Source organism: Chroicocephalus ridibundus, chromosome 1 (genome assembly GCF_963924245.1).
Source record: "Chroicocephalus ridibundus chromosome 1, bChrRid1.1, whole genome shotgun sequence".
NCBI classification, from domain to species: domain Eukaryota; kingdom Metazoa; phylum Chordata; class Aves; order Charadriiformes; family Laridae; genus Chroicocephalus; species Chroicocephalus ridibundus.
This window is the reverse complement of record NC_086284.1, coordinates 89,025,877-89,049,762: the sequence shown is the minus strand read 5'-3', so window position 1 is coordinate 89,049,762 and position 23,886 is coordinate 89,025,877. Positions and strand designations below refer to the sequence as shown.

Below are 23,886 nucleotides of genomic sequence, written 5' to 3'. Positions count from 1 at the left end.
TTTAAATGTCCTGGCTGTAGAGCAAAGCTGCTCAGGGCGAGTGCTCACTGCCTTCTCACAGAGTGGCTTTTCCTGCCCGCAGAGGACCACACTCCTCCTCCCCGGCCATCCTGTGCCCGGGTGGCACTGTCCCTGCCATGGACACCTCCGGGTTTCCCTGCCACTCTGGTAACACAGAACTTTTCTGTCCCTTCATGGAGACAAAAACACCTCAGTGGCATAAATAAGCCTACACTTAGTTCGTTAGGAGCGACGGTGTTTACTTTAATGGTTAATAGAGCCTTATCTGGGAAAGTCAGGTTGAAAAAACTACTTTGCAATTCTGAAACAGTGATAAAGTAACTCATAAATTGTTTAAAAAGATGAAAATGCAATACCAGCTAGATAAGAGTAAACAGAGTGCGTCCTATGGAAATGACAGGACAGCTTCTGAAAAATCCCAAAGGCTAGAATATTTTTTTCTGCATAGTAGAAAATGTGTGTCCCAGATAGTTTTAAACCAGTGAAGTTTATGTGCAGTTATCCAGACGGAGTACAAGTCTGGCCCCACAGATGTTAATCACCCAATGAAGTCAGCGAGGTCAGAGTTTTACCCCGAGACTCTATTTATTTAAAAATAATTCATATTTCTGACATTTTTATATACACTTACATAGCACAGACTTAACAGACTTCCTGTGCAATGCCCATATATATATATTATCTTTTATAGCAGTACTTATTCTAATGCTTTCTAAAATGTATTAATGATTTACAATACTAAAGAAAAATGTTTCTAATTTCTCTTTATTGTCCTATTCAGAGGTCACTCACTATGTTGCTCTCTTCTCTCCAGCGCAAACCACTGAAGCCCCGTTCTAGTGGAATGACACGAAAGTATCTGGTGAAGAGCAGTCCTATTCCACAAAACATGGCAGTGTTTTTAGGATGCAGTGGCACTGCATTGTTTTGCAGCATGGACCTATAAAGGCACCATTTTTTTTGTTTTAAAATGCCATGATACGGAGATCGGTTGATGTGTATGCCCGTTAAATGTGCTGGGGGGAAAGGAAAAAGGGATGCATAAAACTAGGAGTCCGTGGCAGAATTGCAGACTCAGCCTTTTGGGGGTAGGTAGCGCCTCCAGCCCACTGGCCGATGGGGTGAGCATTGAGCAGGCGCGGTGCTGGGACCCCTGCCAAGGACTGAGCTGTAACACCCACGTGCTTCCCAAAGGGCAGACAGGTCTCCTGCCCTCAGGTTTTTCTCCCAGCAGAAATGATGGGGCAAGTTTGTGAACCATTCTCCTGGCCCAGCTGGGCAACTGCATCTTCTAAAAGAGTGTTTTTTTCTAATTGCACACCGTGGCATGTATTCATATATGCATTTTTCTGTAATTGCTCTATTTCAGAAGATTTTTTTTTTTGTGAGTTTTACCCAAATACTTTCCTAGTGTTGAAGTAAGAGGATGAGACATCATATTTTGTCAGATTCCTGTACTGAAATCTCTGCTACTCATATTTCAGAAGGGGAGCATGTATCATCCATACAAAACAACCAGCACTGTTACTGCTCACAGCAGCACTGATATGTTAAATAAATTTTGTGGTAGAAAAAGTTTTAAAATCCCCTTTGAAGCCTTTTCCCAAGCTTTGTTAAACAGGTCACTTTTTCACCAGTTTGAACAGTAGATACGGATATGATACAATTTTAGAGACATTTTCAAAAATCTGCATCTAAGTTCACATCCGCAGTTAATTTCTGCATCTGTGTATGTGTCTAACCTCGTATGTAAAGCTGTTTCAGCTATGGTGCTTATGGATGATTAAAATTATATCATTATATCTCTTTCTTTGATGACAAATTAGTGTAACGCATTATCTTGATTCTCAGTAACTTGCAACTTTGATGTTATATTTAATAAAACATAATGCTGTGTTGGAGAATCCCTCAGGAATCTTTAATTTCCTTTCTTTTTTTAATATATATTAAATTTTAAATGGGATCAAATTGTCTGATTAGTGAAGCAGGCTCTTGCTGCAGCAGATAAACCATGAATTCCTCAGGGCAATCTATAGCCATTGTTAAAGCATCTTTCCAAGATGCAGGCAAGTTCAGCAAACCCCATGAGAGTTAAGCAAAACATTTTCCCTGTGCTGAGGCTGGTTTCATGCTCCAACCCCAACCTTGGCTTTGTTCATTCATCTTCATCCACGAAAATCTTTTCTTTTGCCTGTAGGAATGTTTGTAATGCTGCGCTGTAAAGTGGTTGTCAGAACTTTCAGTTTGCAGGCTTTCAAAGACAAAATCTCCCTGCCACCCTCCCAAACCCAAGAGCTGTGTGGAGAGCTGCCTGCACAAAGCTATGGGCTTTGAGAGGTTGTGTCTCCACAGGGCGTCATTCAAAAGATGCGGCAAGGCCAGCTTCAGCCATTGACCCCACCAGGTACAATTGCTCCTCACTGCTCACAGGGTTTGTGCTTCCTTGAGCTTGGCCAGCACCACTGCTTATGGGAACTCAAGCAGTGTCAGGAAATGGGTCAGAGCCCAAGAAATAGGGCACCTAGCCCAGAAGAGCCAAGTTGGTAACGTATAAGGCCTCAGCATGGTCCCTGTGCCTGAACGTCACTTGAATAAATGCTTGGTTTCGGGGCAAGGGGGCACAAACTGGAACACAGGAAATTCCTTCTGAACATGAGGAGGAACTTCTTTCCTTTGAGGGTGGCAGAGCACTGGCACAGGCTGCCCAGAGAGGTGGTGGAGTCTGTCTCTGGAGAGATTCAAAACCCACCTGGACGCGTTCCTGTGCAACCTGCTGTGGGTGACCCTGCTCTGGCAGGGGGGTTGGACTAGATGATCTCCAGAGATCCCTTCCAACCCCTACCATTCTGTGATTCTCGGTCAGGCTCGTGAAGTGTGCGGTGAGGAACTGCAGCAAGCTAAGCTCCCTGCAGTCACACCACAGCCTGGGAAGGCAACGAAACTACTCCTTTGTGCTGGCTGGGAAGAGACGTCACTGAGTTGCAGTTCAAACTCAGGCACAGCGCTAGGGTTATCCTATTAAAAACACTTCTGGAAAATGCTTAAAAGCAATTGAAAAGCAGGTGAGGCTACAAAGGGTGGAACAGACAGGGGTAAGAGGAGAAGACAGGCTGACAGGCAGGAGGATCTTCTCCCACCCCTTCTTATGCTCTGGCGGATTCTGCTTGGGGCAGCTCTGCCAACTCTCCTCCTGCCCTGCTGCAATTTCTGCAGCATCCAGCCCTCATCCAGAGTAGCTCACCCTCTGCTCATTTTAATTGCCTCCAGCAGATTACTGGGAGCAAGTGGAGCTTAATAAACTCTGGCTGAAGGTGGCTAGACAACTCTAAGAGAGAGGAGGTCCTTTTTAGCCTTTCAAGCAGTAACAGTAGCCTTGAGAACCTGGGGCCATGTCATCATGCACTTTATTACATTTTATAAAGACTACATATTGTAGAAGTAACACTGAAGAGTCGAACAGCGACAGGCCAAGCAGCTTTTGCTGTACTGCAAGCACAAGAAAATTCTTCATTACTTTGGCTTTTATTGGATAACACAATTGTCTTTAAAACAGTCAATTAACGTATTACGTAAGAAGAAAAAAATTAAAAGCACAATACACTGACTAGCAAAATAAAAATCCAGATTAAAAAGACATAAACACAAAAGACCTTTTAACTCACTATACTTCTGGCTCTTGAGTTGTCAGGCTTTTAATATTTCTTTGGAGACAGATAAATATATATATATATATATATATAAAACATGGCTGTGAGATATACTTCTAAGCCTGTAATATGTTGAGTAATACTCAATGAGAAGTTACGCATAAAACCACCTGATTATTTTATAAATAATTCAAACATTTAGTGTCATGATAGCATTCCTACCTAAAGAATGCTGAAGTTCCCCTGCACAAGGCACAAGACAGAGCTTTATAATCCAACTGGGTTTTTTGGTTCTCCAGCATCCAGACTGAGCTTGGACATCATTTAGGTACCTAAGAAGTTTACAGAGGTGAATAGCACAGCTGCCTTTTCAGAGAGCTACTTATGTGTAAAGCTAACCCTTTCACAATGTGGTAAGCAGAAATACTCACAGTGTATAAGGTGGTGTTTTAGTGTTTTCAGGGTTGAACCAGAAAAAGAAGTGAAAAGAGGAGAGGTGAAAAGAGGAGTGGTGAAAAGATTTACATTTTTTTCAGGACTTAAAGAAGAGAACATGGGACAGGAGTAGAGGCTGTTTCTTTATGTCTACACAGTAGAAAAATATCTCTTCAAATTTACACAGGTAAAAATGTTTCATTCATAAGTGATCCTTCCCCTCCTGATCACTGGAAGAGAAGATGATTACTGAGTCAACAGAAAAAAAACATTTCACAATATTACTGGCAATTTAAAAAAAAGAAAAACAAAACAAAATAAAAAAAAAACAGTTTAAAAGCCCTGGGAGAAGAATATATATCATGAAGCATCTGTTTGCATAGATGTAATAAGTGAGCCTGACAGCAACACAGGAAGGCATTGCCCGCACAGACCCAGGAGGCACAGTGTGAAAGCGAAGCAGGGCCAGGGGGTCTGGTAAAACAGAGGCAATGGGAAGAGCCCTCACAGAGCACCACTATGCTTTAGCTGTCTTTGGTGACTGAGTTTTTAAGAATGAGTTTAATTACCTTCTGCTTTGCTTTCCAACTGGTACCTAAATAGCTGACTCCAAAGTGAACTGGAAGTTGCATCATCGTCTGCTTGGTTTGAGGTAAAAAGCGGGCAGGTGAGGCGGGAAGGGATCCTCGCACGGGCATATGCAAGACCTAAGGCCAAGGCGCTGAAAACCTGAGTCTATAGCAAGGATTCCCCAAACTGGGATACCAACAATGAATGTGCTGGTCATCAGCGAGGAGTTCTGTTTTTCCTGGCAGTGTGTAAGCCCCCTCTCAGCTGCTAAATCAGGGTACAAAATCTGGTCATGCCCTCTCTTCCTCCCCTCCTGGTGCCTTGCCCCCAAACCCTCCAGCTCGCCTCTATCCCCCCAGCCCAGGACCTGGCCCCTTGCCTGCTGGCAGGAGATGCCCTAGCAAGGATGAGACAGTTTTGCCGTGGTTCCTGTGCTGCTGGGAATATACATACCACAGTTCAAAGAATCCTTGGTATTAAACACAAAAGACTTGACCCCAGCAAGGAGCAGCAAAAGTGACATTTAAGGCAGTGAACATAAGGCGTTGCAGAAGAAATCACTATCCAGTACAGAGAAACAACCCCATAAACCACAAAGTGACAGAATCTGTCCCACTGGAAAATAGCCATGAGAGAGGAGCTCTTGCAAATGCATCTCTGACCTGAGAGATAAAATTAGAAATCTCAGAGCTGACTGTTGTGAAACTGGCTTTGCATAGTCCAGTAATTTAGAAAGTTTAGATAAGTGTTTGAGTTGTTGTCCTGACTTTTCTGAGGACAACGACCGTATTGGTACTACCTTTAATGGGGCCAGGGTGTCACCCCTGAACTTTGTGCTGTTGATCCAAAGCAGCCAACATCAAGAGCTGGCTTGAAGGAAGCAGAAGTGCTTTTCCTCTTAGGAAAACTTTGACTTTTTCAGGGAAAAATTGAAAAAAAGAAAGTCCTGGTCCCCAAACACAATATTTTATTTCTAAGAAGTGGCAACAGGGCCTTGAGTTCAGAAGTCTGGTCTTCCTTCTCACTGGAACGTAGGTTGAGGGCCTGTCTCCCTCCATAAATTATGTTTCCATGATGTTCCCCTTCTTTATAAAGAAACATAGGAAACTAACCCTGTTTGCAAAAAAAAACTTAGCTTCAATTGAACCTTCCTCTAACTTGAGTGTAGGAAAATATTTGACCAATCCTTGTAAAAATAACATTTCTACATTGATAAAATAAAATTTAAGCAAATATAAGAATTTATATATTTTGTATATATATATATTAAAAAAAGTATATACACACAGAGACATATATAGATTAGCAGTAATTATATCAGTCTAAAGAAGCTCTCTCTCCATTTGAAAAAACTCCACTATGTAAAAATGAATTAATGCACAAGGTATAAATAAATACCAGTTAAATATGTATCTTTCTGATGAGGAAGAAAGGGCTGGTTTTTTGTCCCTGTTCCCACCTTAATAATAGTTATATGTTAAGGTTCTTCTGCTGCAATAAAATATATATATTTTTATGAATATATTTAGAAATCAAAACAAATTAAAAGCTCAAGTGGCCTGCGTGTATACTGTATTTAAAAGTCCTCTACTCCTGAATTGCTATTTTTATCCAGACAAGTCAAATGCTGCTGATACTCTATTTTTCAGTCACATATTCTTCTTTCCTTAAAATCACAAGTCACCATGTTTTGTCCAGAACATGAGGACAAACACACACACAATGTACATTCCTCTGTAAGACCCAGACACATCCCTAAACTCAAACTGGTATAGTATTTCAGGCTTAAAAATAAATGTACTTGAAGCTACCTTCAGCACAAGGTAAAAATCACCCCTTGGGAAAAAAAAAACTGCCTACACTGTAACAGATCTGAGTATCGTGGTGCTGGGAATTCCCTCTGCAAGCCTCTGATTTTCACCATGCATTGATTTTTATCATAAGCTGTTCTAAAATTAGAAAAGGCCAAGATCTGAAAAGTTTCCTTTCTGTTTAGTCTTAGCAGATGGAAACCAGGAGGTGCTTTCTCAGCTTGAAACTGCTCCAAAACCTGAGGCACTAATCTGACATATTAAACCGAATTTATATAAAGTCTTGTGTCTTTACATCATGCAACATCATTTATGGCATGCTGGGCAGTGGCAGTTTAAGTTATGAAAATGCTGTATCACACAGCAGATCAGAGCTGGCTTTATAGCAGGTCTCATGAATTTCTTCATCCAGAAAGAATAAATTTTGTGGGGGCACATTCTGCATAGAACCCCTGCAGAGCAATAGATTAAAACTGGATTTTAGCATTTACCTCGTGCTCAACTATAAATCAGGAATTAGAATTGATAATGGCAGTTATCCATCAACAGCGATGCAACTGCAGATGAACGAGAGTAGCTTTATGGGTAAAAAGAGTTCCTTTTTATTATTATTAAAGAAAACCCATCCTCCGCTCCTATTTTAAACGTTTCTAGGTTCTGGATAGAAAGTGATTAGATCCGTGCAGGCTATCAGCATGGATAAGGAAGATGCATTTGAAGTTAACACCTCTCCAGATCGCAGAACATTATTCTGAAAGTCTAGCAGAGGGCTTGAGCTCAGGCGCAGCAGTTCACATTGCAGACCCCTCTTGACAGAAGACCTTGGAAGGGATGTCTACCACAGCCGGCAGGATTCTGCCCCTCGGTTCATCGTCGTGTTTGTTGGGCAATTGAAAGCTTTATGGAACTCTTCAAAGTTGCTCATGGCACCGATAACTCTGCAAAGAGAAGAGAAAAGAAAAGTGGTTGACGTGCAGATTGTCTTCTGTTCAACACTACAGGCCTGTAAGTGTTTCAGTCTGTTCACCTCAGGTTGAGTTTTCAGGCTTCCCATGTCATTTTTTCCACAAATAAAACGAAAATTTTCAGGAGAAGCACTCCCATTTAAAGTTAACGTGAAGACAATATTGTTTCATTTGGTGCTTTGAGAAGAATCTTACTTTGCTAGAAACTCGATCCAAACCAATTGCATTTTGTGGATACTATGTCGTTCAGAACGATTTTGTAATCCCACCCTTAGCAGCACGGGTGGGAGATCAGCAGTAGCCTTCCATGGTGGAGCCCTTCTGGCAGCTGCCGAACGGCTGCGGTCCAGCAGGCAGGAGCGTGTAGGCACAGGGTTGTGCTGGAAGTGATTTGATTTGCCTCTTGCCAGCCAGGTTCTCGTAACAACACCCTCTGCCCAGCCACGTGCACACACAAGCCTGCTCCTGGGAGCAGGAGCTGAGGGGGGCGGGCAGTCACGCAGAGCCGCTCTTCAGCCAGCTCCGCCTTACACCCTCGAGCATCCCAACTCCTCTGATATTTTGGAAATCCATTTTCTGAGGCTTCTGCCCTGACCGGCTCCCAAGCTCTCTTGCTTCCACCACAGACGGTGCGACACTGAAAGAGCCGCGCATCCCTGCCTCGCACGAGCTAGACAATGTCTCTGCGCCCCAGACTGGCACCTCCAGGCATAGGGGAAGAGCGCGCTCTTTGTATGCAGTCATCCTTGGCTCCTGCTTTCGTGTCTGTACTATTTAATGTTTTCAGAAATTATTATTTTGCCATTTCTAGATTGGGATTGCATTGTTTGCTGATTTTTCCTATGCTTTTAAGCCTCTTGGAATGTACTAACCTGAAATTTGCAATGGTATTAAAGTAAACAGTATCCTGAGTTAAAAGCAGAAAAGTATCTACTGAGATATTAATTGTGTGTCTTTCTACCCTCTTTGTTATGCAGCGGGAAGGCATTTTTCTCCATTGCAGGCAATAAGCTTCTCAGCGTAGCTCCGCATGGCAGAAAATATTCTTATTACATTGATTATACTTTCTGAGGGTAAGAAAATTTGCAGTCAGCTGGCGCAAAAATGTCTAAAGGTCAGTTTTGTAGGGAGAATTACAAAATGATGTTAGGGCTTCAATAAGATATACAGCTTTACTGCAAAAATATTGCAAATACATGTGCAGGGACTGGAACAGCAAAAGCTGGTCACGCAGAACCGCTGCTGAAGTTGGTGGGAGTTCTGTCTGCCATGCTAGGGATTTCACTCTGAAACCAGCATTCAAACTCAGCAAAGACTAAATAGCGAATACTGAAAATCTGCCACTTAAAAATAAATAAAACCAGAATCTAGCCAGCAAAAGATCTTTATGTGCCTGTGCATGTGACTTTTCTACTCCTGGTTTGATATTGCCACATGGCAGGTAATGTAGCACTTGACCGAGGACAAACACACAACTCTTAGTTAAGTAAATACAACCAACATGAATCCCAACACAAAAAACTTGTTCTTGGTCACACAAACTCTGAGGAGATACAGAGAAATAAACTCTGTCTTCCTAATTCCTATGAAGTCTTTAAACCTTCCGCCTTTTCCAGACTTTCCTTCTTGAGGTTCAGAGGTGTCTGAGGTTAGGAGAGCCTGTGGGAAGCCTTTTGAGCGAGGACAAAGACATGCCATTACCGCTGGACTACCGCTGGCCCTTCAAGCAAAGTGTCTCTTGAAGGGCAACTGAAGAGTTCAATCTTGAACTGAACTTACAGGGCATGTTTTGCCCCACATTATCAATATAATTCAAAGTACTCACTTTAAAGCTTTTAGTGAACTCAGGCACATTAAATCAAGGACCCTCCTAATATTCATTGCTTTCTAAAGTAGAATTGCATAGAAAAAAAAAGTGATAGATGAGACATTTTAGATACTCAGGCCGTGATGATAGAATATTACCGGGATCAGAGTGTGTTCTGGTTCAACTGCTTTTGAAGGTAGATGCAAGCCCCTCATTTTTACAGGAGAGCATTTGTAATAGTGAAAGATAAGCTAATAGAACCAGTTCAACTTCAATCTAAGCCAAGAGCACAGTCCAATTTTGTGTTTGCTCTTAAACCCCTCTTAACACGCTAAATTTCTGCACTTTTGTGCCGCAGTGGTTGATTCTGTATGCATGCTGAGTAAATACATTATTTGCACTACCTGAAGTGAGGAGGGCTGTGAGCTCCCATATATATTTGCTCTCTTGCAGATTCTGGTCTAAAGGAGTTGCATCTTACCTAATAAAAGATAAAAAGCAGAAATAGACATATTATCAGGGATGACTTTGGAAGTAGAGTAGAGTGTAATGTCACTGTTCTTAAGACGCCTATGACTTACGGAACGCACAAAACGGAAAGACACCACAGACTCCTATTTTGTTTCACCTTTGCTAACTTGCAGTTTTCTGTTGGTATATTCTCTTGTTTTTCAAATCCTTTAATGGCTCCAGCCTCCTCCCACTGTTATTCTCCACCCACTCATTCCCATCATCTAATCATAGTCACTTTACTAGTCCTGTTTTTGAGGTTCTCTGTAATGTTAGCTTGCTTTTCTGCTTGTGGGACAGCATCTGATGCCTTAATAATTACCAAGCACACTTCTTGATCTCAAAGCTATGTAATGTGTATAAAAGGTATATGTAATGATGCTTATATCTAGAATTGCAGCTATATTACCTGACACATTTATTCCATGTTGCAATGTCAGTTTCTTTTGAAATTACACTTTTTTCAAGTTTCCATCAGTAGTCCGCAGTTCACTATTCCTAATACGATACTTGACCCAATCGTAACTGACCACAAAACAAGGTAGGGAGAATATTTGCACAACTGAATAATCTCTCTTATCCTTTATCCATTGCATGAAAAAAGTCTCATTTAAGCAGCCCCTGCCTTACCTGAGCCCCTGTGTTGAATGTTTCCTATCAAGAAGATCCTTTATGCCAGACCGCCCATAGGATGTGTGGACTTCAGAGCAGTTTTGTCTGGCTGAAGACAGCCCTGTCAGTTTGAATGAGTCTGTTGAGCGCCTCGAGCTCTGTGGGAACAGGCTGAGCTCAAGGGTACCTGGCATACACTGTTTTTACTGTGCATGTGCCTGCCTTCTGAGGGTCCACTGGACGTACAATTCCTGCAGCGGTCCTGTAAGACCCCCAGACCTTCCCTATGGCTTCAAAGTTTTCCTGAGGAAAAACTGACACAGTGTGAAACCCAACTCAGCATAAACAACCAAAGTGAAGTCTTCCCATTGGTCAATATTGTCAAACTCCAGTAGCCACAGACTCATATACTGCTACACTGACTCTTGGCAAAGAAGTGATTTTCAGTCAGGTTTGGTTAAATGCCAACAGTGGTTGCATTGGGTCCTATTTCTTCAGTTTTGGATGACTTACTCTTTCAGCTGGTGGGCAGAGCTTTATAGCTCAACATTTACTCATATAGGGAGTTTGTCCCAACTCTCTTAATCAAATAACTAATTTCTGACTCTCTCCCTTGTTCTACACATTTTTCTGAAAAACTCACATCCCCTAAAAAGTTTTACTACAGCATATCTAGTGTACACAAACAAAGATTGGAAAAAATAAACTTAAGATTTTCTTCACTGCTGCTTAGTTCCTCTGAACAACATGCTCAGTAAGGAATGGCGGTGGTACATTTGCAACAGGAGTCTGTGGTGGAAGCAGTCAGAAACTGCTGCATGTAACAAGCACCAGAAAACTGGGAAGCTAAAATGGAAAGATGTTAAGGAGTCAATACGTGCAATAAAAACCTTGCAGTGGAGGGAAGCAGCAAGAGGAAAGAAAGCTGCCATGACAACACTGTGCAAAACCAAGAATAATTCTGTTCTGGCACCATGGCTAGATAGATGTTGACAAAGAGAGAAAGAGAAAAGAAATAATAGTCGTGGGAGAAGAAGTCTCTGCTTATACCCTTAAAAGTCTGGGTTTGGGTAGTGTAGCTGTTGAAACAAAGCAGTCTCATTTCTGCACTGTACAGGTCAATAGATGGGGACTCGAAACGCATTTGTACTACTCACGTGGGCATAACTCAGAAAGAAAAGCTGGTTGTGTGTGAACTCAAGGCCTGGCAGTAAAGGCTCCTCTTCTCCTCCCCTCTTTTCTGTAATCCATCTCCTGTATGCCTGATAAGAAAGAGATACTGAGTGCCTTTCAGTGACTTGGAGCCTAACCACAGCTTTTTCTTTTCTTCCCCCCCCCCCCCGCAAATAATACTATGTTTCAGGTATTTTTCACCTACTTACCCTGAAAGCCTCTCGCAGACCTCCATTATCAGCAATGTTTTCTGCCAAAGTCCTCTTGCCTTTCACCTGGCAGAATGAAAGAGTATCAGTCATTTGACTCATTTCTGAACTTCCTTCTTGATCAACTTCAAGAAACAAGGGGAAAAATGAAACAAGGCGAGAACGATCTCAGCCATTTTCAACCGCCATCTCTCTGGCTAGGAAAAGTGGGTTTCAATGTGAAAACTGTCAGTAAACAACTCTCTGTGATGAGTTATCCTGGCTCTGGTCCTAGCTCTCTGTAGCACAAGATGTAGTAGATAAAATGCGTGCAAGAATCCAGTCTCTGATCTTTAATCTGAGCATCACAAATTTTCCCCTGAAGGCTTTCTTGCTCTGGTTACATGTGAGATCCAGTAGCCCCTTTCTTAAAATTTTATCTAAGAGGTTATAGTTGTTTCTCTACATAACTCTTTATATACTACCGGGATGCTAAAATAACTTTTAAGTCATAACATAAAACAGCGTAATTAAAAAACAATGTCAGAGACAGAATTGAAATTGATAGTATATTCAGTGCTCTAAAAATATCTGTGAAGGAGATTCATGTTGCTTCTCCCCAGTATTGATTCCAAGAGCAAGAGCAACAGGAATCATTTGCGAGAAGCAGCGCTACCTAAACTTTCTGAAAAAGCCAGTCTCCTGGTATCACAAAGTGCAATATCATTATGAAGAAATCCTCATTTCTGCAAGTGCAGCGTTATCTCTGATCACCCAGCCTACTAGGGTCTTAGTGTTACCAGACTGTATCTGTAACTAAGCAGTTTTACTCTCTGCTATGCCTCGAATGAGCAAGGTAATTGAGCAGAGTTTTGAGCAGAGCTCTGAAGGTCAATGCTGTCCTGCAAATCCTCCGATGACAGGCTCTCCTGTGCTGCAGGGATGAACAGAAGGCAGCTTGGTGTCAGGACCCAGTTCAGCTTCCGGATGGTAAAAGGGGTGAAAAGGGTGGAGAAGAGGCAAAAGGACCTAGTGGACACCCAGGTAGGTGTGCACAGCCCCACCACTCAGTGCAGACAAGCACCCAGACGGGACCCAAGGCATCTTGCCTGATGCCTTGGGTCTAGTGTTACACCTAAGGGCATAACAAAGGAGAAAAGGGAGCAGTAGAGGAAAGTGCACCCCTTTCCTGCCAGCCCTGCCTCCACTCAGGAGGCTGGAGGTGGAGGTGAGAGAGGCTTTTAGGAGAAAAGGTGCTGGGACACCAGGAAACATGCGCACACACACCAGGCACACACTGCCTTTTTTTCTAGCCTACCTACTCATAGATTTTTCTTGCAGTGGGCTTGTGAAGTAGACTGATTTAGAGCATAAAATGAGAGTAACCTAGCAGTGGCACTTGGGCCAGAGGTCATTTTAATAAGTGGAAGAACTCTTTCCGCTGATCTCAGGCAGCTCTGGGTCAGATATCTGAGACTACTCTGTGCAGACAGTTCGTGACAGGGCTCAGGGAACACGATAAGCCCTTTATTTGATCAGATGACTTTATGTGATTACTGCACTCCAAGGCTATTTCTATATCCACTTTTTCTTTCATTATGCTTCTTTTCTGGAGACATTTTTATCGTAAACCGAATGAGAAAGATTAGTAAATAGGTTTCTTGATCCATATGAAATATTCATATGGAGTAAAAAAATCTGCAGAATGTACAAACATTGGTGCAAATGACAGGTAAAAAAAAAGGTCTTTGCATGTGTACCTCTTCATACAGAAGCCATAAAATACGGCAGAAAATATCAAGATTCTTCTTCTACCCTCTAAAAAGCGCTTTAGATTATCCTACAGAAATAGGAGGAAAAAGCCTTACAGATGACAAGGCTGTGGGTAACAGGATCTCTCTAGTAAGCCAATCCACCGGCTTCAAAGGCTGTAGCTACCAGCCCGGAGGGGAAATTCAGACCTACCCCATCTCAAGAGACACTGTAGAAGGTAAAGGGGATGGCCAAGCCAATGGCAGGAGCATGGGAAGGGCTCAGTCACATCCTTGCGGAAGGTTTTGATGACCTTCTTTAAGTGGCCCTTTCATATTGACAGTTCCTGTCTTACAGATACTCAGAAATGAGCCTGAGAATTTTTATTTGTAAATTAGCTCCTATGAAGTATTTCAAGTTGGAGTTGTTGAACTTCAGACTGGACTACAATGTGGCCATGTTATCTCTGAGACTAATACAAACAGCTTGGGGAAAGTGTTAAAATTATTGCTAAGCATTCAGTGTGACCTCTCTCTTCTTACAAAGACAAAGATGTAACTATTTCTGATTCTAAAATGTAAGCAGAGGTGGTAGAATTGAGAAGGGGGGGGGTTGATATGTGTTTTAGCCTGAAAATTAAGATTAAAATCATGCCCCAGCCAACATTATTGGAGTTTTAGCTATTTGTTTCCGAAGGTCTGGGATTTATCCTATTTATTCTTCATTTTGGACACTTACATAATGTGCACATTTCCAGGGAAGCCCACAGCTCTGCTAGACAATGAAACAGAAACCATTTCCGTGCACTTTCTTTCTCAGTACTTTTCTGTGAGCTACTGCTATCCTACTCCCTTCATTTGAGATACAAATTGGGTCTGTGTGCACACATGGAAGAAATAACAAGAGTTGACTGTGAAATAAAGTAGGGTTTATGCATCCATTTTATAGCTGTAATAAATAACGGGCAGAATTGCTAAAGGAATCTATAAAACATGCTATTATATGCTTCTATTTAAAAAGAGTGGCTGCTCAGTTTTCATTACAGACCTCATCTTCAGAAGACATTTAACACGCTCACAGTAATTAGACCAGCCCTACTGAGTGGCTTTATCCTCTTTCTCAGATTCCAATACGATGTGATGGGGAGAAGTGGTTTAACCCTGTCACCAGGGTGTGGGTAGTGGTATTTGACTGCACTAATCAAATCTGACAGACAATTTTTATCACAATTATTCACTTCAAAAAATGATTTGTTGTGAGCAAAGAAGTTGGTAGCTTAATATCCCAATATGTTGGAATTTATAAAAAGATAACTCCAACTGCCCCCCCTCCCCAAACTAATGCACCGCTGCTTTCAATCACTTTTGTTTTACATACGTGTAAGCCAGCTTTCTTCCAGTAGTAATTGCTGTATTGATTGATCATGCATTTTGTTTTCTCTTTAAATTTTTCTTCAGATTCAGTTGTCCACCAAGGGTCTAAATTTCCATTTTTGTCATATTTTCGGCCTTAAAAAAGAAAGAAAGTAAACAAATGGTTTTGGAGAAGAAAAACCTAAGCTTTTCCGCTTTTGTAACCTATCACCGGCACAGAAATGAAAGGTGAATGTACTCATGCAAGTGTGTGTACAAAATGGATAAGATCAGTGAGAAAAATCTTGACCCCACTCAAGTCAGTGGTAAAAAGCTGGCATGCTATTTATTGTCATAATTTCCATTTTCAGAAAAAAATAGTAATGACTAATGAGTTTGATAGTACATTTTATAATTACATAGTGTGAAAGGCATATGAGCTTTCTTGTAAGTATAATTGTATTTTTCATCCTCAGCCCATATGTCTTTTATTCTGCAAACTTGATGATAACTAATTTGTTATTAATTAATTATACGCTTGACCAGAAAAAAAAAAATCCGTTTCATAGAAACTTCTGAAGTTTCTGTTTTTTGCCTTGAGGCAAAACCTGAACATTTGAACCCTATTCATGGAACCAAAGAGAACGCATGCATCCCACTCCTTAGGCCGATGGTTACAGCAATGGCTCGTGGAAGATTCAGCCTCAGGTCCCTGCTCTGTCTCATTTGTCAGAGTACCTAATCTCCATCATGTCTCCAGCCAGTCAGTGAGGAAGGTAAGATTCAGTTCCCTGAGCAGATCACTACCCCTTGTCCAGGCTCTTACCTTCCAAATATAGAAATAAGTACATCTCTAGGAAAGTTGTTGTCTTGAGCAAGACAACACACAGGGAAAAAAATAAAGAAATAAAAACATGAAAGAAAATGTCTTCAGTACTTGGTAACATGGCTACTGGCTGCGCCCTACCTCTCTTTCCCCCAGTCATAACGAAGAATCAAATCACAGAGCACGGTTGCATCCACATGGGCAGCTAAGCCTGCTCTGCAAAAAAGTGCTAACTTGTTTTGTGTCTAACTTTCTCCAGCAAAAGACTATATAAGACCTGACTGCCAGACTTTTAGTAACATTGGGTCAGCACTGAAAACTAAGTCCAGACCCTCTACGTCAGAAGGCTGGATGGAAAAATCAGCCTCTACTTACATGCTGTAATATCCTCTGTAGCAGGGTCTACCCAAAGCCAAGTTTATCAAATCAAACTATCCACTCAAATACGTGGATGTACTTGCTACGCCATAACCTGTATGATATGGAAGTGGGATGGGAGGGCAGATGGGAGTTTGTGAAGAAACAGTTTGCCATTCAGGACTGTTTGGTTATGCAAGATGTTGTGGAGCAGTACCAACAGGATGGAAGGTTTTAATTTTATTTTTTAAAACGTATTCAAAATAACACAACATAAGCAACCTAATTTAGTGAGGCAGTGAGCTAGAAGCCTGCTTTTCCTTAAACTCCCTGTATTTTCAGTGGAAAGAAGTTTCTGTAGACAGTGAGTCAGAGCGGGATGTCAGTCAGACACTCAAAATTGCTCCCTGGAGAAGCAGGTTCGTGTTTCTCTCTCTCTGCCTGCCCACCCCACCTCCCCTTGGGAGCCTGATTTTAAAAAGCACTTTACTGAGATAGCCAAAGTTAGATGGTGGTAATGCCCCACTCCACCCAGTTTTTCAGGACAGTTGGTTTGACATTTTCAGACCATTTCCTCTTTCTCTCTCCCTCTTATTTTTTTTTTAAGATATTTTGCAATATGTTTTCTGTTCCACTTTTGTTCCAATATTGTATTTTAATATTTGTACATAATTGTCTTCTGAAAAAAGTCAAATCTGAAATGAAAATTTTATTGGAAGTCATTTTTATCAATCAGAATTTGTCCCTTTGCCCTTTCCACTCCCCCCACCAGGATTTTCTGAAACTGTTGTTGATTTAGTTTCCATTCAAAATGAACAGAAAGTGTTAAACTTGTAGTATTCCTTACCAAACAAAATCTGGTTCAGACAAGGCAGATAGATTATACATAAATAAATAAAAAAATACAACTTTATAGCTTTTTACCCACAATTCAGTATAGTTAAACAAAAAACCCCAAATAAATAAAAAAGCTAAGGCATATACAAGTCAGCTTTCTAATCTGTCAACTCTGTTAAGAAAAAAGTTATCAACATATGGACAAATACTCACCATTGCTATCAAATCCATGAGTAAACTCGTGGCCAACAATTACTCCTATGGCACCGTAGCTTAATGACCTGTAACACAAAGAAGCAGTTTCTTCAAAAAGTGTTCACACTCGTGAACATCAAAGGGCAGAAGAATCAAACAGATTTCTACCTCAGGAAAGATCATTATTTATTTAAACGGAGGGGGCAGGGGGGGAAATGGGGCTAAAAGTCATACCTGCACAATTTTGACTTAAAGTTGTTGAAAGTCTGAATGTTAAACTCCTACTTGTTTAAAAACAACCTGCAATATAAAACCTAAAACAGCATTGTGATGGTCCACTCTTCTAACTGAATCCCTTATTAGCATCATACGAGCTCCTAAATGTCACCTTCAGCTGACTGCATTGGGTATATTCTAACTGAGAAGAGGACAAAGTTATAGGTGAAATTATTCTCTTAACATCGTCACGAAAAAAGAAGAGATCAAAGACTGAAATGGCTTCTGTGATGCCAGCTCCAACCGTTCTTCTCCGGCATGCCACAAACAGACTTGCAAATGGCTGACTCTAGTTTGTAAAGCATTAAATAGACCTCTCTTCCAATTTAAAAAGAAAGGTCATACAATTTCCTTGCACCTGCACAGATCTAATGCACTAGAGAAACAGAATAGAAAGAAATATTTTGTATTCCTGATTGACAATTAGTTATATTTTCCTCATTATATCCAAACAAACATGCATTTGGGAAAAACAGGGATGAAAGAGGGAAAGGTTCAGGGTTTGGTTTTTTTTTATACCAAATGCAGTGGATATCACAGGGGGAAAATGATCTGCTAAATGCATCTTTCATTTGTTAAGTTGTTCTTTGTGATTTTAATTATTTCAATTATTGAGACGCCATACTTCGAAGTAGCTTAAAGTATTTCTAACACATTGTATTGAAATAGGAGAAAGGCAGAGGGTTTTGAAGTAACATGTTATTACTGGACCTAATGATCCATAGCACACTAATTGCTCATCTCAGTCATGCCTAAGAAGTATTATATGATTTAATTCCCCCTGGCTCCCATGACAATTCTTCACTTGTTTTTTTTTTTTTCTTTCCTGAAAGGTAATTTGCATGTGACAAAATCTTCCCTACTGTTTGTTTGGGTTTTTTTTTCCCCAAGTACTATTGCAAACCTTCACTAAAAAATGCTGGTTAAAATTATACACTTCAGCAATGGAAATATCATCCTTTTGTGTGACAAATTTTTAATCTTGTGTAGCACATAGTGATAATTATCCATACTAAATGTACTATGTTAGACTTGTTTTCCACATCTGAAGTAAAGTGGTTATACAGGATCTTTTGCAGCTGGAGAAGTACAAGAAGAATGGCACAAAACATGTAAAGAGGTCAAGAAGAACCCATAAGCCCCCTTACTAATTACATCTTATTTTTCCTCTAAGATTCTTGGTCACCATGGGTGGCAGGGAAAAAGAACAGGCTGGTGCCTGGGTGCTCCTAGGGCTTTCCCCAGCTTCAAAAGATGGGGTGAAGTTTGTCCTTTACTTTTGTGAACCGCCTGCAGCATTTTGCCCAGTTTAACAACATTTTTGCCAGAAATGCTCCCAGCTCTGTTCATGCTCTTCACTTCTGGGGCACGGATAGACACAGAGGGAGGAGATTAGGTGCAGCCCAGCAGGTACCATATTAGAGAGGAGGTTTCTGGGACTGAGGAGGCTCAAAGGACTGTAAAGAAGCTACCGACTCGGGTAGTTTGAAGTCTCTTAATTTCAATACGTCTGGCATTGAAGACTCGTAACTATGAAAGATGGCATTTGAATGGTATTGTATTTCATCTACTGAGATGGAAAGTGATAACTTAGCTTCCCTTTATGCAAACAGATGCAGCTGTTTTATAGTGGTTATGCTGGAACTGGACATTAAAGCACCACTAAATGTTAAATATTTGATAAATCAGTTTTCCAGCAAGTGCTGATGACTTGTTGATGATTTTTCTGTTCCAGTGCCATGTACTGTTTCTTTTAAGCAGACAAATAACAGATCCAGAATATTTCAAGGACAAAAGCAATCTGTTGTCTGATATAAAACAGCTACATTTGTTTACTAAATTTCATTTTGATACATACTCAAGCAAAACCAATTTAAGCTCAGGTAACCTTTAAAGAAGAGAAATGAACAAAGTATAATTCTTTGAAAGGACCACAATTTTATCACTATGGCAGAAGGTCAGGGTACAGAGAAATCTCTTCAGAAAGCAAAGCTGGAAGCAGGTCTGCAATATCCGCAGCAGAAAATAAGTTCACCTTAACAAGAAAGGACTTTCTTCTATCCCCAATTGCCACTTAGAAAGTCACCTGGCTCATAAGAATTCTCTTTGAATGCAAATTCATTTCTTCCTAAATTGAATGTGTCTCTACAAATATTGCCAAATTTCCTGTTTACAAGGACACATCCAGATAGGAAGATGGCAAACCCAAAATGTTTTAAAATTTTGATTTTAAACAAAGATTTATTAAGGATATGTTTCACCAGTAACTGGCTTTATATAACTGCAAAATAACTTTCAGAGACTGCTGTCAGAAAGTTTTCATGGTCCCATCCCGTCCTAAAATAGAAAGTTATTGAGCTGCACGAAAGCAGTGATTTTTCAAAATTAAATATATGTGACCTATAATTACTCTTCCTCAGCCACAGTAGCACATGGGTGATCACCTATGCACACGGAGATATTCTCGTGCACTTCAAGAGGCACAGCCAAAGGCCCACTGTTAATCTTAGATATTAGCAGAAAGTGAACAATAAACTGATAATAAATGGCTTCTCAGGGTATTCAGTTCTGTTCAGGAAGTGTTGGTTACCTGATTTACAATTCCTTTTAATACCTGCGATGTGCACACTGCTGCATCTGCATGCTATAGCATTGAAACTCTTCCACTCAGGTGCACTTAATTAGCAATTCCTGTGAGAAATCAGTCACCAGTTTAAGACAACAGCAACACATACAGCTCCCAAGGGTAAGAAAAGTTATCGCACAAAGCAGTAGTTTTCAAAGTCTGGTTTTTCAACAGTAAAAGCCAGCAGGATGCAGCAGGGAAGAACACACAGCCCAAGGGCCAAGCTTTCCCTACAGAAGGACAACACAGTATTCCTGAGCACTACCTATTGGTCATCTTCAGCAGCGCGGCCCTCTTCTCCATGCTCTCTTCTCTGTCTATACGTATTTCCAATACCTTTCCCCGTTATTCCTCATTTCCAGGTGTAAGAAGTTCCCTGGTGCAGTACTTACCTAGGATACTCTGTTCCCCAAAAGAAAGGCTTTTGCAGTTCTCCTGCTGGGAATCCTGCAATAGCAAAAACAGTAATAGTGAGGTCCTGAGTTCAATACAGCTGAATAACAGTCACAAGGCCCAAGGACTTGGATTTTGTGACCTTTTTTTTTTTGCTTAATTTCAGAAGGTTTTGCTAGAGGACCTTTCCCTCAGGTAGTAGTTTCAGAATGCAGTAGAGAGGATGTTTGAGAAGAAGCAGAGATCCTCTCCTCTTCAGGATCACAATGGCAACAAGGTGCTGTACTGCAAGAACTTTATTTTCTTCAGTGGCCACATGCACGTCTGTGTGTGCAAGTGCATGTGTTCCTGTGAATAAACACCTAGTGTTTCCTGTGAAAAAGAAGAAAACTACTGGATTGCCCTCGGATGTTGACAGGTCAACAGAGAATATAAAGGCAAAATGCAACAAGAATTAGCAAACTGTTAAGGCTAGTGAGGCTTCAGTGCAGCAAGAGACATGTGGAAGTGATAAAATATAAGCCTAATTCTATATATTCTATGAAAATCAAAGGTAAATGAACATACGTAGGCACTGTGGTAAAGAAGAGCTGTAGACTATTAAGGCTGTAGAGTCAGTCTAGCTACAGGAACTACCTTTCTTTCTGGTAGACTAACTACTTGCCAAAAACCTGTCAGCAGAGACATTGTTCTAGTGAGTGATGGCCTATTGATGTTGCACATAGGAACCAAAATTGTTCCTTGAATGCAAAGTCACAGCTCTATTTCTAATTCCTGGATGACATTTCAGCTCCACGACAGTGGAGCTGAACATGGTAACAGTTTAACAGCCCAAAGAACTGCTAAATAAAACAGACACCTATGGTCAAAGTTTTCAAACACTGGTGAAAAGTGTGGGCTCAAATGTGGAATTTGATGTTTTGTGTCAGGAATTCCCATCTATAAAGCACAGGCATACACCTGCTTTGAAGGCTACCTCACATGGACATCACCTTGTCAATGAGGAACCAGTTTCCTCGGGCGATTCACTTGCTTTCCCAGGAACATTTGTTTCTGCTTATGGGTCTCTTTTTGAGACACCACCTGGCCACTCAGATCAAAACAAAAGCCACATTCACTTGACTCTGACTCTATTCAGTTTTTTGTTGATAAATAGGACATGGATAGGACAGATATAAATAATATCTGAGATAAATTGCCAGGCAAGTTTTTTGTCCTTTCCTTACAAAACCTTTAAAGACAATATGCTGAGTGTAAATCATGTCAAATGATGTGGCAAGCAGCAGGTCCTTCTGGCCTGCCCATCTGCTTTTTTTCTGCTGCTGCTCCCTGGCTGCCTTGACCACCTCTTTGCAACTAATTTATAAAAAGTGTGTTTTTCAAACTTATTTTCTGAGTGATTTCTTTTTTCTCTTACTTCTCTAGATGCTATTTTGTTGTTTCAAGCATGTTATCATCTGCTTTTCCAGTGCTACAAAGCACAATTGTACAAATGTCAAGGACAAAGTTTTCCTGATCTCTCTTTGCCTCCCAGCACACACAGAAGAGTATTTACTGTATATATTTTTAAACATCTCTCAACAATTGTACACTCACGCAACCTGATGAAAATCGCTTGTTAGTACACTGTTAAGAGCTGAAAATCCAGTCTGAGTTGCATTGCTTGGTTCCTTCCAACTATTGAATCCCTGGAAAGGTTTTTGGACACGCCAAAGAGACCATTTAATGAAGGATTCACTAGACTCCACTAACTCTGAATGATCCTCTCCCCATAACAGCAGATGAGAGCAACTCTGGCCAAAATGAACAAATGAGCCCATACGGAAGATGGTATGAACCAAAGTAGCATAGTTGCCCTACAAATCACATTTAGGGATCACACAATCCTCTGTGCCTGTCACCACACCAAGAGGCTATCAAAACCTTGTAAGGAGGTGCAATTATTTTGTCCAGGTATAGACTTGTATAGTGATTTTGCACTTGCCTGTGTGCCAGGTAGAGGCAATATAAGTTATTTACAGTAAACTATGTGCAAAACTTCACTCAGGCTCATACATCTAAGAAATATAATCTAAAGCTGTCTTCATAGGACATTGCTGAAACACCATCAGATGTGAGTTAAGCCATGAGATAAAGTTTTCACTGAACAAGTCGTGCGAATGAACTGGAAGAAGCTCCAATCCTGAATCCATACAACAGGTTGATAATTACTTTACTCCAAGTCAGGATCCATTTTAGGTAAGACACGCCTGAGCATAGAACTTGTTGAAGGAATGGTTTCGGCTCTGGGCAGCTGTGTGAAACATCTTTGTAGTTTGATTGCACTAAGGGAAGCTTAGGAAGTATTTTCAGGCCAAAGGAGAGTCAGAAGCCACTAGAATCTAATATACACCAAAGAAAAACTCAGGGAACTGGAGTGTATTACCCATAACAGGATTTTTTTTCTTTTTTAAGAAAAAAATATCTAGTTTTGAATGTGATTCTTGGGCAGCTAGTAAAGCAAATGTGTTCTGTTCTCCAGAGTTTATTCGCACTAAATGAGGGAGGGTGCTTGTCCGCTATTGCAACTCTACAAGGAACAGAATCGGTGTTGGCAACACTGGGCATTCCTCTGTATGCATATGTCTGTCTCAGGCAAGCATCAACCAGATCATCCTTGGAGGGAACACAGATAACAATGTCCTACACCTAGAATTTCCTTGAAATTATAACAGGAGATAGATCACCTGACAGTTTCTTATTTTGTGCTGTTTTGAATCCCTCAATTTAGGCAATTCCCTTGTGAAGTCTGTTTTTTGCTTGCTTGGCATATTGTACCTAAAAGAATAACAAAACTCAGAGAGCTCAAAGCAAGCTGTAGAAGCAATAAATACTAATGAGATTATTTATATGCCACTGGAGTTCAAGCAAGCAAAGCACTGATCTGGAGGAGTAAGTCAGCCAGACTTCAGAGAGTTTCACATCTTAAGGAATGGATACAGGCTCTGAGAAGATACTTTTAAGCTAACACTTGACCATAAATTTAGCCTGTAGTGCATCTTTTCTTGCTTTCTCCCTCTACACAGCTCTAGAAGAGGGATACGTGCTGAAAGCCTCTCTCTCTGAACCGTTTATTGCTAGTGCAGACTTGGAGCCTACACTCAAGTCCATTACTCACCAACAGCACATGGAACGAAAACTGTGTTGTCTTATTACAGACCCCACACAAACCTATCTGCCTTATGTAGGACCTGGCAGAATCTGCCTTGCCTACCTTCTTACAACCTACCTACTTTTGGAGCAATGCCATAGGAGCGGCATCAATCTGAGATAGGCACTGGTCTCACATGCCACTGGAGCACTGAAGGTCTATGGACAGCTGAGTTCAAGCTGTCACAGAACAGCACTGATACCCTACAACCACACATCTTGCAGGTGGCGAGGTGGGACAGCCAGGCTAGATTCTCCTCCAGCTGCACTTTGTGCCAGTGACCACAATACTTTAGAGCCCAGCAGTTCTGATTACAGCCCTTTAACTCCAGCAGTTCAACCAG

At 41.0% G+C, this 23,886-nt stretch overlaps 1 protein-coding gene across 1 annotated transcript in view; it reads right to left on the bottom strand.

Moving 5' to 3' along the window:
* Positions 1-3,412: 3,412 nt before the first annotated feature.
* The window catches only part of PHEX (phosphate regulating endopeptidase X-linked), a 107,627-nt gene continuing 87,153 nt past the window's right edge, over positions 3,413-23,886 (bottom strand). The window contains exons 16-22 of the mRNA XM_063343089.1: positions 20,353-20,407; positions 17,077-17,144; positions 14,869-14,999; positions 11,761-11,826; positions 11,536-11,640; positions 9,661-9,737; positions 3,413-7,422 (exon numbers count right to left, since the gene is read on the bottom strand). Of these exons, the coding sequence (XP_063199159.1) occupies positions 7,320-7,422; positions 9,661-9,737; positions 11,536-11,640; positions 11,761-11,826; positions 14,869-14,999; positions 17,077-17,144; positions 20,353-20,407 (605 nt within the window). The 3' untranslated portion in view covers positions 3,413-7,319. The remainder of the gene's footprint in view (positions 7,423-9,660; positions 9,738-11,535; positions 11,641-11,760; positions 11,827-14,868; positions 15,000-17,076; positions 17,145-20,352; positions 20,408-23,886) is intronic.